The sequence below is a fragment of the Brienomyrus brachyistius genome, chromosome 15, assembly GCF_023856365.1.
Source record: "Brienomyrus brachyistius isolate T26 chromosome 15, BBRACH_0.4, whole genome shotgun sequence".
NCBI classification, from domain to species: Eukaryota; Metazoa; Chordata; class Actinopteri; order Osteoglossiformes; family Mormyridae; genus Brienomyrus; species Brienomyrus brachyistius.
Window position 1 is genome coordinate 8,774,648 of NC_064547.1, and position 19,047 is coordinate 8,793,694.

At 39.7% G+C, this 19,047-nt stretch overlaps 1 protein-coding gene across 4 annotated transcripts in view; it reads right to left on the reverse strand.

Moving 5' to 3' along the window:
* Positions 1-19,047, reverse strand: part of LOC125708416 (inactive N-acetylated-alpha-linked acidic dipeptidase-like protein 2) — a 210,567-nt gene that overhangs the window by 106,094 nt on the left and 85,426 nt on the right. For all 4 annotated transcript variants that reach the window (XM_048975923.1, XM_048975924.1, XM_048975925.1 and 1 more), the window contains one exon: positions 9,462-9,960. In XM_048975923.1, the coding sequence (XP_048831880.1) occupies positions 9,462-9,952 (491 nt within the window). In that variant the 5' untranslated portion in view covers positions 9,953-9,960. The remainder of the gene's footprint in view (positions 1-9,461; positions 9,961-19,047) is intronic.

Consider the following 19,047-nt stretch of genomic DNA (forward strand, 5'->3'; position numbering starts at 1 on the left):
CGCACATTCGTGTGGCCATCATTAATCTTGCTGACCCTAGAAGCATATTTATTTCTAGAAGCTTATGTGAAGTTTTACTTTTGCGGGTCTTGGAGTCACTGCGCAGGGGCGGCATGGTGGTGCAGTGGTTAGCACTGTTGCTTCACACCTCTGGGTTTGCCCATAGGTGTGAATGTGTGAGTGAACGGTGTGTGAGTGTGCCCTGCGATTAGCTGGCCCCCCATCCTGGGTTGTTCCCTGCCTTGTGCCCATAGCTTCGGGGATAGGCTCCGGACCCCCGGCGACCCAGTAGGATAAGCGGTTTGGAAAATGGACGGATGGAGTCACTGCGCAAGAAGCAGCTTCCATAGCTTGGGAGCAGCCTCTCCTGGTCTGACAAAGTGATCCACAATATGAGTTTTGGTTGAAAGCATCGGTGTAACAAACATCCTGTAATCTACCTCCAGATTGCAACAAGCAAGAATGATCACTCTAGTGCGTAAACACAGCCCTCATAAGGACAAAGCTCAGTTTGGAAACCCCTCAATTGCAAATTTAAGCTACTATTGTTGTTTGCACATTTATTTATTTACTACAGTATTTATTGCTGTCCTGCTGCTAGAATAAACATCATATTACTGTATCTGCAGTAAAACTATTTATTCAAATATCCATTAAAACCAGCACAGTTACTGCTTTGTCAACTGCACTGCATGTTGTCTTGCCCTGTAAACTGCACTTGTGTATAGTCTTGTGTCTGTTTGTGTGATCCTGGAGGAAACAGTGTTTCGTTTCACTGCATACTGTGTATATGGCTGAAAGGACAAATAAACCTGCATGGCTTGACTTAAAACGCACTTATCACTGCTTATAATACACATGGATGTCTGGTGAGCGGCTTTCCCGTCCTGCCAGTGAAGCCCAGCCCTGTGCGTCTCACCCATGTACTGTAGTTTCAGCGTAACGTAGTATTGAACAGTAAAATAATGCAATACAATGTAGACCTACACAGGACACTGAAAGGCAGCTCAAATACAAAATAAGGACCTCTTGTCCCCCATAAGACTCTCCACAATAAGGTACTGTGTATAGATGTTGTCGGTGAATTTGCATATAAATGGTGATCTCCTGGAATGTGAGTGGCCTGAGAGGAATGAGACAGTACAGAATGGTGACTTTCCAGACTGATGTATATGAAAGCAACTGACCGGTTTCCAAACAAATGCTAATTAAACCACTTCCTTATCACCTGGTAAACCCCATTACCTCACTGACATCCTGCACAATGCACTCAGCATTTACATTCAAATTCTCATCCAACAATACAGGCGTATCTTTAGTACGTTTCCTATAAGCCCTATGACCAGGTCCAGCTTTCCAAGATATTGGTGCAACCTTATCCAAGTTTAAACAGGTCCAAAAATGTGGTATAGAAAGCCCTCCAGTCATTTAACATTAAATCCCAGTGCAACACCATAGTTGTGCATGCAATAACTGACTCCTGGTTTGCTGCTGAGATACTGGTTTTCCTTATCAATCTTAAGGTGAATCTCTTAATGACAGGAAAGATCTCAACTTGGGTTTCAGAGGAGATCTATGTGTCAGTATCAGTAGAAATGTCTGCTCACATTTCAGAGATTGCTGCTTACCACTAATTTCAATCATATATCTCATTTCAATAATATCTATTTCTAAATGCTTGCAGTTGATTTTTCTCTCTTTATAACCTATGGCTTTCTTTATAATCTTACCCTATGTTTTTCTCATCCAGGAACTAAATTACTTCAGTCAGTTGGCTCTCCCAACATCTCAGTAAATGCTAAAAACATATCTGAAAAAAATCAAGATCATGCAGCTAAGCACCTGTCTACATTGATAATATCTTCATTTCCTTAAAGCCTGCCAAGGAAGTGAAGTGGAAAAAAATACCAGCCTAGCAGGAACTATAAATAAAATTAGAAAGCTGCAGCCACTGTGTGTTACAAATAGGAATGCTGTTTTACACTCATTCCATATAATGTAAAGCGATTACTATACTCTCACTGTATGCAAATGTGACTCCCATAATGAGGTTCTGCCATTCAATATGCGGCACAAGCAGCCGTGTATTGGAAGAGGAAACCTACAAAATACAGGGTGGCCATTGTAGAACACATGGTGAGTCACATGCAGGAGCCTCCTGCATGCACTTCACAACATCCCCGGCTCAAATTAATGCATGTTTCCTGTACAAGTACAATCGGCATAATCAGTGGGATTTCAGAAAGGAAGCCCTTTACAAGCAGTGAATTCAACAATGAAAAATATTTTTCTCATAGTGCCCGTCAGACTCAATGTCAGGTCTGGGAGAAAATGCAGGAAAATCCACATTAGCAAATGCAACAGTAATGGAACACTGAACACCTGTCTATATGCGAAGAACACAGTATTCTGCATTACACAATCTGGGCAGACCAAAATTCTTTCCTGTACAGTGGCAAATCCACAAAAGGGTGATGTTTACACCCTTGCCAGAATGAAATACAGCACAGCACAGAAATGAAATTGGTTGTTTTCCAGATCATATTACATTGTTTAGAAGACATTGGTCATTACTGCATCTGAGATTTTGTTACAATGCAAATTCAATATCACTAAGCATTTTTGTTGCTGTGATGTTCACCGTGCATCATATCAGGGACGGATTATGGGTTGTGTGGGCCCCTGGGCAAAACACTCGCGAGGGCCCCCCCCCACCACCACCACCAGCACCACCACCACAATTCAAGGGCCCTTGGCAGCCAAACGCCCTCCCTATAGGGTCAGGGGCCCTTGTAGGCAGAGGATCAAAGAATGCAGGCCCTCTAAAATAGACAAATGAAAATACATTGTTGATAAGCGTTGCAAATTGTTTTGGGCTAGGGGCCCCACGGGCCCCCTGCACCCCAAGGGCCCCTGGGCAGCGGCCCCACTGGCCCGGTCCGTAATCCGTCCCTGCATTATATCCAGGGTGTTCCTCTGATTTCTGCCCCGTTTTGCCTGCGATACCCTACGCCCCACCCATAGTGTGCAATTCAGAGACACCTGGAGGAAATCCCTGCAAACGAAACAGGATGAAAACTCCACACTCAGAGCCAGGAGGCTCAAACTCCACAGACTCAGAAGTATCAGGAAGTGCGAGTGCGACCCAATGAGCCAGCCTTTCCAAGTTATGTAACTTTATAAATATTTTAGAGGTCAAATTGACAACTCACAGTAGTTCTACATGTGGGTAAACATAGCATGATGCAGTAGCACTGCATGGGTGTTACTTTAAGTTACTTTCATGGCAGTTAAGTCAACTTTCGTGGCACTGTTGTTCTTTTTCCCTGTTCTTCCTTTTTTAAAGAACTTTTCTATAGACTATCCAAGGCACTAACATCTACAGCTTTTAAAAACCTCTGTTGGCAAACCAGGAAAGGAATAACTCCTACGCTAATGGCCATGAGATGCCAGTTTAAAACAATCATCACCCTGGTATCAGAGTTTCCAAGTGTATGACTGTGATACCACAAAGGAGGAACTTGTAGGCAACCAAGATTAATCACATACACAATATCTTACATATATTTTACTTATACATTTTACCAGGCAACAAAATACAGCATTTCCAGACTGGCAAATATTTTTATGAAACATGGCAAGCATTTGTCTTCTCTTCTCATTAATACGTCAATAGCTGGTACAGAAGCTTAGCAGAATATGAATAAATGCTGGTTACAGTCTGTTAACACAGGCAGACGCTCGTTTTGCATATACATATCCATCTTCAGTAAAATAATTAAATATTGGCCTCATACCACAGCATGCAGCTAACGTATTATATCTTAGCAACTATTTTTGGTACAAGCACTATAAAAAGGACACTAGATGCAAAAATACAGTAAAGTGACTCTGTATCGATGAAGGGTCTATGTACCTTAGTATCTAAAATCAGCTTTGGACGAGGAGAACTGCGGTGTAATTAAGCCTATTCTATTGAGCATTGCTATGAACATCCCTCAGTATAGTTTATGACGGTTAAATGGCGGAGCGAGGGCAGCTGGGGAGTGCGTATGGTGAGGCTGAGGATCGAAGCCTTTATTTTGAAGGTGTCTCCACTGTCCCTTAGAATTACCATTTCATTGCAATTCTCATCAGAATGGGATCTGATTTCACTGTCACATCAATAATGAAGCATTCAAAGCTAAACTAATTTATACATATTTCGTATATAAAATCGTATATACAAATTGAAGTTTTATATAACGGGGGCAAGGTAAATTAAACTATTCAAACTAAGTAAACTAAAACAAAAACGATAATATTTGTAACTTACAGTATAAAATTATGATGTTTAACTCAGGGGGAAAGACAATTAAATAATCAAATGAAAGGGGAAAGGATGCAACGTCTCTCTCAACCAATCAGCTGAGTACTCTGTGACTCTGCAATGTCTCTCAACCAATCAGCTGAGTACTCTGACTCTGACTCGTTATACCCAGCTGGTTGATTGAAACAAAATCTTGGTCCGGAATAACTTTTTGGACCTGAACTCTCCACCTCTGCTAGCCATAACAGAATCCCAGAATCTCTCATCCTGCCACCAGTAAAGCTCTAATGACCCTCAGGCAGCCTGACAATTTCCACCCAGCTCCAACCATCAGCTAGGGCATAGTTCCCCCTATGATTTCAAATTGGTTCCTGCTGCTTTACCACTGGTGATGTAATGCTACAGCATTCATACCAACAGAATACACACAGTGTGTCATTTAGGGAAACGAACAGTATGCTTAAGCCATTTAGATATCATGGACGTTGTGATTCCTAAAACAATACAAAACTGAATTATTTTTGTATGTCTTTGTATTGGTTTGGCTACATCCGTATACATGGGGAAGGGAAAGGATAGATGTTGCTGGAGAATATGTTTGAGCTGTTGATACTATTCCCGTGTTGTTTCATAATAGTGTGAAGTTTGAAGGCACTACGAGGGCTAACTCAACATACTGAACCCTGGAGAAGTTGCACCATCATAGAAAAAACTACCACGTCTAAAAATGAGATGCGTTATATCCGAGTCATATAGTGTCACAGCCACCATAATCAAACTCTCTTACTAACGTAACACAATAGTGCTTTTCTCTTTTTGTGTAGATCTTCGTAGGGTTTGTGCTATTTCATTTGAGTGCTTTACTTCAGCAGCTATAGCAATTCTAGGGATAATGACTAAATTCCGTGGAATGTAAGAAGTTTAACTAGAGAAGAAGAGAAAATTTATAATTTTGTTAAGGAAATGTTAAGGGGAAATTAGGCTTCAAAGGCATCAGTTAGAGAGATCAGCATGCAGAGTACATCACTGTCTACGGGTGTGGTAAGCACTGGAAGAGTGACATGAAAACTAACATAACAGCACAACATGGCATCGTAATGTATATTTCGCTGGAAGAGAATGACATGAAAAGTTACACAACACAAAATCTTTATGTATATTTCAGTGCAAGACAACAACATGAAAGGTAACGACAAAACCTTTTTGTGTACATTTCAGTGGAAGGCAATGACATGAATGGTAGCAAGAAAATATTTTAGTGTATATTTCGCTGGAAGAAAATGACAAGACAGCTGACGCTAACATTTGTCTAGTACATTCCATACCAAACAGCTTGATTTGTTGAAGGAGAAGCTTTGTATAATGTAGCTGGACACATTCCTGACTGGCAGACTGTAGTTTGTGAGTCTTCAAGCCTGTTTTTCAGACATGACACTGAGCAGCATGGTGACCCCTCAAGGGACAATCTTGGCTTCCTTTCAATTCACACTGCACTGCATCTCGGACTTCAGGTACAATACTGAGATACAGAGATGGAGTATATCAGAGAATGGCAGGAAGTGGAATAGAGGAACTTTTTGAAAAAAAATATTGTGGAGCAGTACAAATACATCCGGATGCACTGGGAAAACTAAGGAGATGGGGCTAGATTTCAGGGGGTTTAAGTGTCAGCACATGGGAGTTTTACTTACACAAAAATGCTCTGAGGGCAGAAGTAAAATTGATTGGTTCAGAGAGATGACAGATAAGACTGCAGAGGAGGTGGGTCCAAACAACAAGAGAAGGCAGGACCAACCAATCAGATGTCTTGGTCCTGCCTGCTCTATAATCTGATTGGTAATCTCTCCGAACCAGTCGTTTTTCTTTCTGCCCTCAGAACATTTTGTGTAAGTAAAACTCCCACAAGCTTTCATCACTATTAATTAAGAGAGAGACCCTGAGGATTATGCAGATATAGCTACCTGGGAGTGTATTTCCTATTTATTTGTATATATTTACTATATATAACGCATATTCAGTTCAACTTATTGTTGAATCTATTGTTCACATCTCACAAGCTGAGTAGTGCATTTTCCTGCAGACCAAAGATTTAAGCCATTTATTTTTCCCCATGGAAGTAGCAAAGATTTCGGATAATTAAAGTGCTTGGTTGTTTGTTTCAATTTAGGAGATACTAACATCTTTTTCTTTATAAAATAACATATCTAAGCACCAGTTAGGTTTTGATGTGACCCATAATGAAGCTATAAATGTACCTCTCGGTCTCAACTGTTCCTGTTTTATTACATCGACCTCAAGAGCCAGATCACAGTCCTAATAAAATGTAACCGTACCTTAATTCCTACTGTCTTGCATCCTCAGAGTTTGTATACCAAAGCCACAACAGATTTAGGAAGAAAGTAAGCCAAGCCCCCAGCACTGGCAAGAAAATGCATCGTAGTGTTTTTATGCTGAATTAATTTTTCAACAAACTATATAAGTTTATATATAGATATAAGCCTTTGCCCACACACATTTAAATAGATGGTGAAAACTCCGCTACATTAGAGCAAGCTGAATGTCTTCATAATCACAATGTAATAATGAGCATTAATGAATTCCTTAACCCTACAGAAGCAATCATAAGGATTTGCTTTCTACGCACACACATCAGATTTTATAAATTTCACACACTGAATACAAAGATAAACATTTCCTCAGAAGAAGGAGGGGATTCCTGGTAAATGCCATAATTAATTTTCCTTCCTTAATTACCAAGCACATGGCTACACGACTGAAGTTTCTGCCAATATGTTGAATTCTGGCTGCAGTTTTCAAGGGTGTTTTCAGCTCCATATACAATACCACTCAGAATTCTTCCTGGATGTGCAGGAAATGTTATGCAGCATTGCTGTACTCCACAAATAATACCTGAATCCACAGAAAAACCCATGTGTGATGACAACGCTGGCAGAGTCGATGCAGTATTTTCTTACTGATAAAGTTGGAGGCTGAGATATCCATTCACATGCACACATCTAACTACAAACGCAAGTTTATTGGCAATTTTAAAACTTGTTTTTTTTTTCCTTTTCAAATTTCATGGATCTGAACCCCTTACAAATGAGGCAGGTATGGTCACTTCATCTAAAACTTTCAACCAAGAACAAGAATATATTGGAAAGGATCCATAACACAGCAATGCTGAGTTGTCCCTTTAAGTTGCATCTCTTCAGATATACTGCAACCTATTTATCTATTAAAATCGGTACATTTTTGACATCATCATTAACATAACAAAGCTGAAAATGTCTTCTGAGCTGTCTAATACAGTGATACCCTGCAGCAAGTTTCTCAGGCCTACAGTAAAACAACAAAAATACTGAGGAAATTATGCATTTTCAAATTATATAATTTTATAAGGTATTGCCTGAAGATGACACTATAGTGTCCTGCATTGAATTTTACTTTAGCAAACTTTATGAAAGATTACATATGTAATAAGGAAAAAAGAAGGTTAGTTAAACATGACCTGCATCCCATAATTCCATTTTCCTGACTATGTAAACCTTCCCACCTTCTTCTCATCTCTGCCTCATTAACTCTGATATCCTACCCTGAAGTATCAAAGGTACGACTCAAAGAAAGATTTTGGCTTTAGGCAACCAGCCTCACTCACGCCTTGGCAGCCTCTGTGACTGCGGAATCTCGCACATGTTGTAGAAATTTTAAACTTTTCAGTGCAGTCAATATTGTGTTTTTAACAATGGGCCCAAGTGTTATTCACTACTTTTCCAGGGATATTCTGGCCAAAACCCTCATGAACATAAAACATGACTGTATATCACGTGTTTTTCAATAACCGTTACTTTAAAAAATTGCTAAATATAAGAAGAATCATTAAATCAAAATTACATTGATTTTCTGGCCAGGCCAGGCCACTGCGTGTCCGGGTCAGTGCCCGTCTGACCCCGCCCTCAGTGATCTTTCTCTGTTTGGCAGGAAGTCATTGCTGGTCATTCCACCTTTCCCCATCTCTGTCCTATGTGTTCAGTCCCCGTTTTGGCCAGCAGGTGTTGCTGTCCATCCCGTTCTCTCCTCTGTCTTAGTCCTAGGTCCCTAATGTGTCTTCCCCACTCCCCAGACCGCTGTGTAGCTCAGTGAATTGAGCATGCAGCTCACAGACCGTTAATAACCCTTTAATTGTAGATTCAAGGCTGGCCTCATCTGTTTACTTATATTAATTAGTTTTGTTCCTTGTCTTCTATACTGTTTTCCCAGTTAAAGGTTTGCTCTGCTGTTTTCCTGTTCACTTCTGCTTTTGTTTGTATTATTTAGTTCTGTTGATAATCCTGGTGTATTCCCAGAGTGTTGGTTAGTGTTTTTTAGTTTTAGTCTTTGTAGTATTCCCTAGTTCTGTGCTTGTTAATTGTTCCACCTGTCGCTTGTTGCCCTGCTCTTTTTGTGATTGGTTTATTTGATTAGGATTTATACCTATTCCTTGTTTGCCCTCGGTTTCTGTGTGTATTTAAGTGTCTGTTCTGGGTCTGTTCTTCAATGATTTGTTGTAGTGGTATGTGGTTAGTTCCTGTGTGTGTGTTGGTCTGTTCTGATGCTTGGTTTTGTTCCCAGTGTTCTTGCTTTATGATTTCTTTGCTACATTCTTATCTTTCGCATTTTATTTGATCCCTTGCGGTCTTTTTATTTGTGCCTTCCCTGTTGTGTTTATGTAGTATTATTAACAAACCCCTTCTGTCTCTGAACCACAAGTGGATCGTCACCATTTTCCCTGCTTGCACCATGCCCTGCTGTGACAACTGCCCTATATACACACAAGTGCAGTGATCCTGTGCACAAACACAATATCCTGCTTAAGGTTTTTATTTAACTTAACATCTTTACCTGATACACTGTAATAACTGGATCATTGACCTGCCTTACAACTCCTCTACTGTATTGTCACTTAACGAAAGTTATTACTTGAATAGCAGTAAAAGTGCATCCTAAGGTCAGGCTCATTTCCCCAAATGTCATATAGAACCACTGACAGATTACTTCTGATTACAGTAACTGCTTTGCGCACTACTTGTTGTTGTGACCGTCTGGGGGTTGCCGAGGACCAGATTGGAAAACACTTCTTTAGTGTGTGTACAAATGAATTAAGCCAGCCTACCTTATATGTGACTGTATCTTCTCTGCAGTTATATCCTGCAGGATTTTTTGGTAGAGATCATTGTCTGGAGGAGGACTGGACGTTTGGCTCGGGGTGACGTGTGTGTAGCGACCGAGGATCAGCCCAAGGATGAAGAGGCCTGCGCCCAGTAGGGTGTATCTGGTCAGTGGACAGAAGGTCCTCCATTGGCTCTTTGGCAAGGGTCTGGTGAAGTGTGTCATGTAGTCAGTGTCTTCCTCCAAGCGCTCAAAACGGCCGCGTGGGGAAATAGAAGGCTGAATGGACTCCATGTCTGGGTCAGCACCGTCACTGGAGTTGCCCACTGGGTGGCACTCTGAGGCCTCCAACTGGAACCTGTCCACGCCTGGCTCCTCCAGCTCTTTTTCCATGTCCCACTCCAGCTCCAGGGCTGTGGCCTGCAGTTCCACGTTCTCCAGTGTCCGTGAGTGCAAAGGGCCCCCATGACCTGCACGTACCTTCCTGTAGGCCATGTTGTTACCTAAAATTAAGAACACCTTCATTACCGTTATATCTTACACTGATTTAACTGGATGGTGTAGCATAAAATGGTTAAAATCTACCCTGTAGGTAGAATAGAAGGTTTTGAAAGGAAGAACGAAAGTCTTAGATAAACGTGATATAAAGCATTGACATTGCAAAAATCCTGTCCAGGCTGATTCCAAAAGCCACTGATCTTATAAAAGATATTTTACAATCCTGCTCATGATATGTGGGATAGTAGTCAAAATAGGAACACGCTTTAGCTGCTGGTAAAGAAGATAATTGAAGGCAATTGGCAGGACAGAATTAATGACTTTTAGCATTGCTTGACTATTACATTAAGCATAAATAATTAATGGTGGGCAGCATGGGGGCTCAGTGGGTACCGCCACTGCCTCATACCTCCAGGGTCTGGGAGTTTGTGTTCGTGCAGCTTTTCTCCCACTGTCAAAGGCATGCAGTTAGACTAACTGGCATTTCTAAATGATCACCTTACATATTCGTGTGTTTGCGCCATGCTTTGAACTGGCTATCTGTCCAGGGTGTGCCCCAGCCTTGTATTGGCCAAACAGAGCCCTGGCTTCCCTGTTACCCTAACCAAGATAAGCATTTGTAAGAAGAATGATTAGACAGATAGATTCATTCATTCATTCAAACACTGCTAGTGACCCCAAACCAATTTCCTTACAAAAAGCATAAACAGCTATTACATCCATCCAATGATATGTATGTCCACATACTTCATTTACGTATATATAGTCCATCCGGTAATCAGATTCTATAGTTACCCAGTAGTGGGTCACTGTGAGCTTGGAGCCAATCCCAGGAAGCACAGGGCACACGGCAGGGGATGTTAATCCATCACAGATCCCACACTCACTGACACAATCACGCACTGTGGGCAATCCAGAGCCTGAGCCACTGCACTGCCGATGTCTCTAGAGTGAAATGTATCTGTGTAGCTTTTGGAATTCTGCCACGAATTTGGCCACTTGGTATCATATCAAAATGATGGGATTCAATTATATTTAATGTAATACATTTATACATCAACTGTTATCCAAAGCATTGCTAATGAAGTGACAGGGTGAGAATAGCAAGCAGGACAGCACAGGGTCAGTCACAGGAACAGCAGCAAGCAACAGGTCTAACGGCGATATTTCATCCTGTTGAGTATCCGGGTTGTGGCAGTACTGGGCAACACCAAACAAACAGAAATGCTGTAGCCATATTCATGGACCAAGTAAAAAAATTCTGGATGGAACAATATAAACAATCATGTAGAAGGAGATTAAGGGTCTTGGAACTGGTGTCAGACTGGTATCTCAGTCACTGAGGGTGGAATAATTCATTAAAATATTGAGAACAAGCAACAGATGGAACAAATCAGTATGAACAAAAATGATCACCCTGATCAGCAGACCATTCCTCCCGGAATGGTAATGACAATCTCATTATTTCTAGCATATTTGTCATTTGTTCAGTTTCAAGCAAATAATGCACTAATAAAAATGTCCTTTGTTTCAATGATTAGTATTACGCAGGGCTGCAACAACTAGTCAATAACATAATTAACAATCAGTGATAAAAATAGTTGCCAAGAAACTTTGTCATCGATTGGTTGCATTTTTACGGCATATAATGCCATTGCTGCGCTGGGCGATTAATCAATTATCAGAATAATCGTATTTATAGTCATAGCATTTTGTCCTCAGTCTATCAAACTGCAGAGGTGGGTAATTGTCGCATGTGATCCCCACTAAAGATTATGATCATAAACTGTATTATATACCTACAATTTCTAAATGAGCTTAAGATGGCTGTCAAAGGCTTAAATATGACTGAAATGTCTACATACTAATTCAAGATGCATTACAAAGTGATAATTATATACATTAGGAAGTAGGGAAGAGAAAATGGCATGCTTCTTTAACCTGTATCCATTTAATGCTCCTTGGCTGTGGAAGCCATCATTGTCCTGCTACACTGCTGCATGTTCAGTATCAAGCGAAGAAACACTGCAGCAGAATGATCCATGAAAATGATACCTGTGATCTGAGGTTCTCAGCCGGCTTGATATTTCACATATTAGATTGTAAAGCAGTATATGTTGTAAGAAATTATATAGCGCGCCATTTTATGTAAAAGTGCATTCATTTTAACAATGAAATTCCGTATTAACTTAAGTTACAGCTCGAAACTCTATAGTGGTTTTGGTAATTGTACACACCTTTCCAATACTGTTTTTAACAATTAATCCAGTGAAAAAAAATAGTATTCTACACTTACCTATTGAGGAATGGAGAAGCTTAAAAGCAAGTTTAAACTTTAGTTTTTATTTATAAAATCCATATTAGATTTAAATACCGTTTAAAATGTAATCAGTAACGCTGTTACTGAATTTTTAACTATGATACTAACTGGAATTTACTTAACTGATTTGAACTACAGGAATAGCCTGAGTTGCGCGCGCGCATATATATATATATATATATATATATATATATATATATATATATATATATATATAAATAAATGTAAACGGCTATAAAAGGCTACTTCAATACTGAGAAAAGACTTTAGAAGCCTGCATGGATACCGTGTAACAGCGATTACAGTTCCAAGTGAGGCTCCTTGTAATTACTGAGTGTGCATGGTGCATATAAGCCAGGCTACTTCATTTCTCAGTAAAAGAAAAAGGATTGCCACATAATAGTGGATACAGTTCAAAGTGAGGCTCATTGCAAATTACTAAGTATATATATTGTTTATAAACTTGGTCACTTCATTTCACAAAAAGGGGACAGTTTGCATTACAAGCCAGGGTTGCTCTTATTGTTCCTTTCTTCCTAATATATTTAAAATGTGTTTGTTCTTTTCTTCTTCACAAGTTTTTAACTTTTATTATAAAACAATATAGTGGTTTAATCCAGCCAATGCTATCATCATCCTCCACAGCTAGATCCGTCTCAGCTGGTAGGATCTAACCAGCAGGTGGGTACAGAAAGTTAATGAAGATTATGCCTCCAGAACGCATGAGGAGCAATTTGCCCAAAGAGAAGGAAGATGCACCATCTGCCTCAATAAAGATTGACTTTAGCATGGATTGGCCTGAGGTTTATCCTGGATTGAGATCAAACATGGAGTAGAGTTCTGTTCCAACGACATGCTGGCAAGAACAGGGTAGACTCCGTGTCACCTGCTACTCCATGACTGGATAGAGTCAGGAATGCAAACTGGAGCCAACGGCCTATGTGGAGAAGCAATTTCTGGGGCAGCATGGAAGAACCAAAAGCAAGTCTGCCTGACTGGGTATTTCCCAGAACTCATCAGCTGTGAAGTCGAGCAAGACTAACTACTTTTCCACAATGGCTTTACTAAACCTAGGGATATATATATATATATATATATTTATCCATCATCCATTTTCTGTAACCACTTGTCCTATTTATGGTGTCTAGATCCTTTGTCAGAAGGTACAGGAACAACCCAGGATGGGACGTCAACCCATCACACATGCACCTCTACGTGCAATTTGGTAACTCTGACTCACCTCAGCATATCTTTGGACTGTGTATCCGTATGAAATCCCACGATGACATGGGGAGAACGTGAAAACTCCACACCCATAACCCAGGCGGAGACTCGAACCCGGGTCCCAGCACTGTGGGGCGCCAGTGCTAACCAGTGCACCACCATACCACCCCAGGAATGTATTTAAGGTACTGATCAATTTTTCTAATTTGTTTTGTAAATTGTAACCAAAGAGGTAATTACAGTCTTTATAAGTCATGATAATTCTGTTCCAAAGATAGAAGCTGACTATCCTAGAAAGAAGATGCGGTACAGTTTCCAATCGACATTTAAAAGCAGCGTCTGGCTGATCCTTCAGAATATGTAGCCAGCCTGGGGCCACTAGGCAAACCTTTATTTTTACAGAGTTCATGAATAAAATATGCAACCCAGAGGGTTTTAGGAAAGAATGCGGCTTTCTAAATCCCCTGCATTAAATTTCTCTGTACACAGCCATGTCTGGGGATGTTAGACAAGTAAACAATAATGCAAACCATATGTCCACCCTGTCTGAGGTCTTTCACTGGTCTTTGATTAAAAGAACACTTTCCTTCATCGACAGCTCACTGTGAGATCTCCATATTCCCATTAAGCTTAAATTTAAGCAGCATTTTGTTAAACTAATCACTTCACACTTTATACATACAATCTAAATATGCGCACAACCTCTGACAATGGTTAAGAAGTGTAACGGAATGCTGCCTAATATCGCTTATAGCCAGGGACGGTCAATCCTATCAGCGACGCAGGCGGCCGCTCAGGGTGTCGACTTCTAATGGGGTTTCGACTTGCCAGACAATTTCACATTGCCTCAGACAGGGGGCGCCGGCGGTGATGCTTGCCTAAGGTGCCACACTGGCAAAGACCGGTACTGCTCACAGCAATCACACCCCACAGCTTTCTTTTAACCAGTACAAACAAAGATTTCTGCCAGAAAATTTATATTTCAAAGGGATGGTGTGAAAATAGCATTGTCCCTCTGTGTGATTAACCAGTAGCAACAATCTGTTTAACCTTCAGATCATCAGAAGCAGGAATATCTCTATGCTTAAACCTTTTTTTTTCATGCCACTTCACTAGGGACATAAACTTTTACCGTATTTCACTAACGTCAAGGACACTTCCCTCCCCATACAGAATTTCTAACATATTCCATTTACATACTTAGAAATTGTGGATGTTACTGGTGTGAGGGGCGGAAAGCCTAAGAAAACATAATGGAAACACAACTTTCTTCCTTTTCCAAAAGTACCAGAATTGGAGAATTAATTTTATATATCTTTTATAAAACACCTGCAATCACATTACAGTAGCTTTTGAGGAAGCAAAGATAATTCATTAGATATTAGCAGTCGCCCTCTTCCAGTACAATGCAGTCAAATGAAAAAGCATTGAAAGATTATGCGACTGCATTGCAGCACATATTGCCTGACTGTTTTATGGATCCCCTTTGTACTCTGCTCTCTAGAGAAATCATCATATGAAAAGGGAGAGAGAAAGCATGACATATTTCGTGGATGACCAGAGGGTAACAGCGCAAGCCAGTGACTAAACCATCACTAGGCGTGGTAATGTTCCAATCTGTTCTTTTAATAACAGGTGTTAGAAAGTAAAAATTGGTTGTATTGAGGATTCAGGCGTCTTTATCTTTTCTTCATCTGCTCTCATTGCTTGTGTAATGGTTTGTTGGTTATAATGTCAGACAGACGGACCGTTCGATCAAGCCCAGGAGGAAATTCATGCACGTACAGCAGCAAAGGAACATAAACTAGACAGATAATAAAACATATAGTGAACACAAGACAAAGCGCCAGCACAGTATCCGTGGCTCAAACAATGATTTTCTAAGAATGATTGAAGAAATAGAGACGTTTATTGATAAGGGCAGCAGATGTGATTTGCATGGTATATGAATGAGGTCATGTTGAGTGATATCTGTTGTAAAAAGAAGCACGCTGGCGTGTCTGATGTGGGGGGTGGGAGCTGGAGGGTATCGGGGAAGCACTCTAGGGTCTAACGGCAGCAGGCAGAAATGATGACAATAGTGCTACTTGGCATTCCATGTTGGAATTAGCAGATATCCACACCAACTAACCACTAAGTTGTCTTAGTAGTTAAGAGAAACATCCATCCACTGGCAGAATATGTTCATGTTTTATGTAGGACCTATATTTATTTACACTACCACCCCCCGCCGCCCAAAATGTTGCAGGAATGTATTTGATCTTTACCATCCATATATAATCCACCCTAGAAAATTAAATGCTAATACACAACAAAACCTGGGATGTCATTTATCAAAATTAAAGGGGTAAACACGAATCCCCACGGGGCATCCATATGCGACTCAGTTTACACCATTAAGTTAATCAGCTGGGGTCAAACCATTAATTTGAAATCAGGCAAATCAGCTGGGATACAATAATTAGCCTTTTTGGGCCTAAAATGAATTCTATTGTTTGCACTTTGCAAAAATGCGGGAATCATTTAAGTTTTAACTTTATATCGTTGTGGTTTTCTTTAAAAAAAATAACAAAAAGAACAAAATATGACATTCCTTTGCAATTATAATAAGTAAAACCTGAATATATAGTCAAATTGCAAGATTATCAGACAGACACAGATGACAAAATATTTCCGAGGTTTTAAACTTTTCACAGCTAGCAATATGTTTCAGGATTACGCTTTATTTTAATCTCAGATGTGTTACTGCCTCATGTTTCTGTACAATGTCAAACACGGCTAAGGTGACTGTAATGGTTATCTCACTGACGCCAGCCCTGCTACAAGGGCACCGGGAAATATTTCACACAATTTATCTCAAAGCAAAATAAGTAAAGAGACTGACAAATGTAACTTCACAAGGTACATGAAAAGTACATGAAAGTATGGAATGTGTGTCATCTCTCTTTATTCCTCTCAGTTCATAGTTCAATAGGAATATCAAGGTAATGTGCATTATTCTCCTGGTTCTAAGGATGCATGCTTTCGAAAGTCAGTTTACTACTTCAAAAATATACTGTTACTCAGATTATTATTCTTCATCGGTTTTTTTTTCCTTGCATAATTCTTCTAGGGTGGCTCTCTAAAAGAAACTGTGGAAATCCATAAAAAACGCACCTTCAACAAGACACCCAGCAGATACATCTAATTTATTAATAATATATTACAAATAGCTTTAATATAGACCAAAACAGCTTGAGATTTTTATAAATAACGCTATAGCTCATCGCGTGCCTTGTAGCTATGTCATATATAAACACAAACATTTTAACTGAATTATTTCAGCAATTACTGAGCCATATAAACAATTTTGTCAATATTGCATTGCAATGAATAGGAGCATCATTTGAGCAAATAAATAATATATTGTCTTGCTGTAGGGCACATAATTAGTGCGTGCTGGAGATTTGTCATAGCATTTGCCCTCAGAGTGGACAATTGGTTCCAAATACAACCTGAACAGCACCTTCTATGAGTGAACACTTAGAGTAATTGTATTAAGCACTGGTACTCTTAAATAAGCTCAGGCCCATTTGGCACTGAGCACTGCCTGGTGTCCCAGACCATCTGCTATGCTTTTTTCTCCTCTCCAGGCACGGCAGGACCTCCTTGTTGTATTCGCGTACCTTTGCTGGCTGGCGTACACCTTCCACACACCCGGCTGACAGATGGCCATGCAGTAGGTAATAATGACCCAAGACAAACTCTTAAATTGATTAAGCTTTTGCGGGGGCACACATACAAAGCATAATGCTTACTTCAGGAAGAGGTCCAGCATAAAAATATCCTCCGTTTCTATAGCGAATGACACCTCAGAGATATGTAGCCCAAGATGATGATGATGATGATGATGATGATGATGATGATAATAATAATAATAATAATAATAATAAGAAGAAGAACAATAACAATAATAATAAGAATGTCAATTAAAAAAAAAATTAAGAAAATATGAATTAGGAATACTGAATAGCTATATGTATATGAAACCACAGAAGCTCTGAAGGAACCTGTGAGGGAAAAAAAAATGCAATGCCTTTACTTTCATGCGCGCGAGATAGTAAGTTGTGCGCATGCAAAAGTAAGAGCGTTTTATTTTCTTGCACAGGTACCTTCAGGTGCCCTGCATGAAACATATTTTACTGCTTATCGAAAATCTTTACAAATTTTAGGCTTTAAATACTGCCTGGGTTAAGAATCTGTGCCCATGTCCAGAAGGTCGCCAGTTTAAATCCCATCCTTAAGCTCTAAAACCCTTAAATATCTGCTCCAGAAGTGCTGGTTAAATGGCTGACCTTTCATTCCGACCTTACGCTTTTCTCACACCTGTATATGTGTGTCTCAGGCAGAGAAAGAAGGAATAATGTGAAAATCAACCTGAACTTGTACAAATGGCAAATAAAAGAGTTTTGTCTATATTCCCTGAAACCCTGACCAGGATTATCGGTTAGAAGATGAATGGAAACAATATTCTCAATACCCTCGAAAAACAGCACTTGGAAAGAAGTTAATGCATCCCGGTCCAGGTCCTGGGTGTCCACCTTGCATTCTGACTTTTGTTCCATCGACGCTCTTAATTAGGCTTGTTTGAGGTGCTGAGTGAATGTGATGCAACCTGGATGCAACCTGAATAAAACTCAAATCACATTAAATGCACTCCATTTCAGGGTTTGCTATAATTTTTCAGTGATGTCAATCACATTTAAAATCTGTACCTTAAAAAAAACACTCTACCTTAAAAATCCTATCAATAATTATGTAAGTTCTATTTTAAAAGCTGGCCAAAAGGTATTTATTGCTTAGAGAGACAAATTAAAAAGGCCCTAGGTTTTTAATGAAACCAAATAAAGAGCACAGATCGATGTTAATTTAGCTTTTTCTTCTTTTTTCCCCTTTGTTTTATAAGCTTACATACTGCCCTGCAACCAGAAAGCCAGTCCATCAATGTTTTAGCTTTTTTGTGCATGTTTTGAAAAGTGATGCTCACAAGGGTCAACAACGGAAAATACATCATGAGAGTATGGCATCTGTTCTGCGCTACATTTTTAAAATAATCTTTAATAAGCATTTTTATCTTTAATAAGTGAAGTCCACTAATCCAGTATTACAATTAAAGACGTCTTGCCTTTATGTTCCAGGGGAAACTCATGAATATGAGAAAATGCCAAACCAGAAGCAGGAATTAAACCAATAACCACCGTACTGCCCATCACACTAGTGTTGTGTGAAGTGTAAATATCACGCTATCCATGAGTAACTTGCTGAAAATTTTATGTAACTTTTTACTAAATACAAAATTGATACTAAGTTAAAACTGGGTGACCGTAAAGTGTTACCTGATAGAAATACACTGCTAGCTGCTCTATTTTTAAAGAAAAACCTCTAACTGACTGCATGATGACTAACATTCTTGGAATACAATGTCAAATGGCCTCATTAAAAAGTTTGTCTCAGCTAAAACAGTTCCAGGTACTGAGCAGAGCCTGAAACTTTGTGGTTTGTTCCAGGC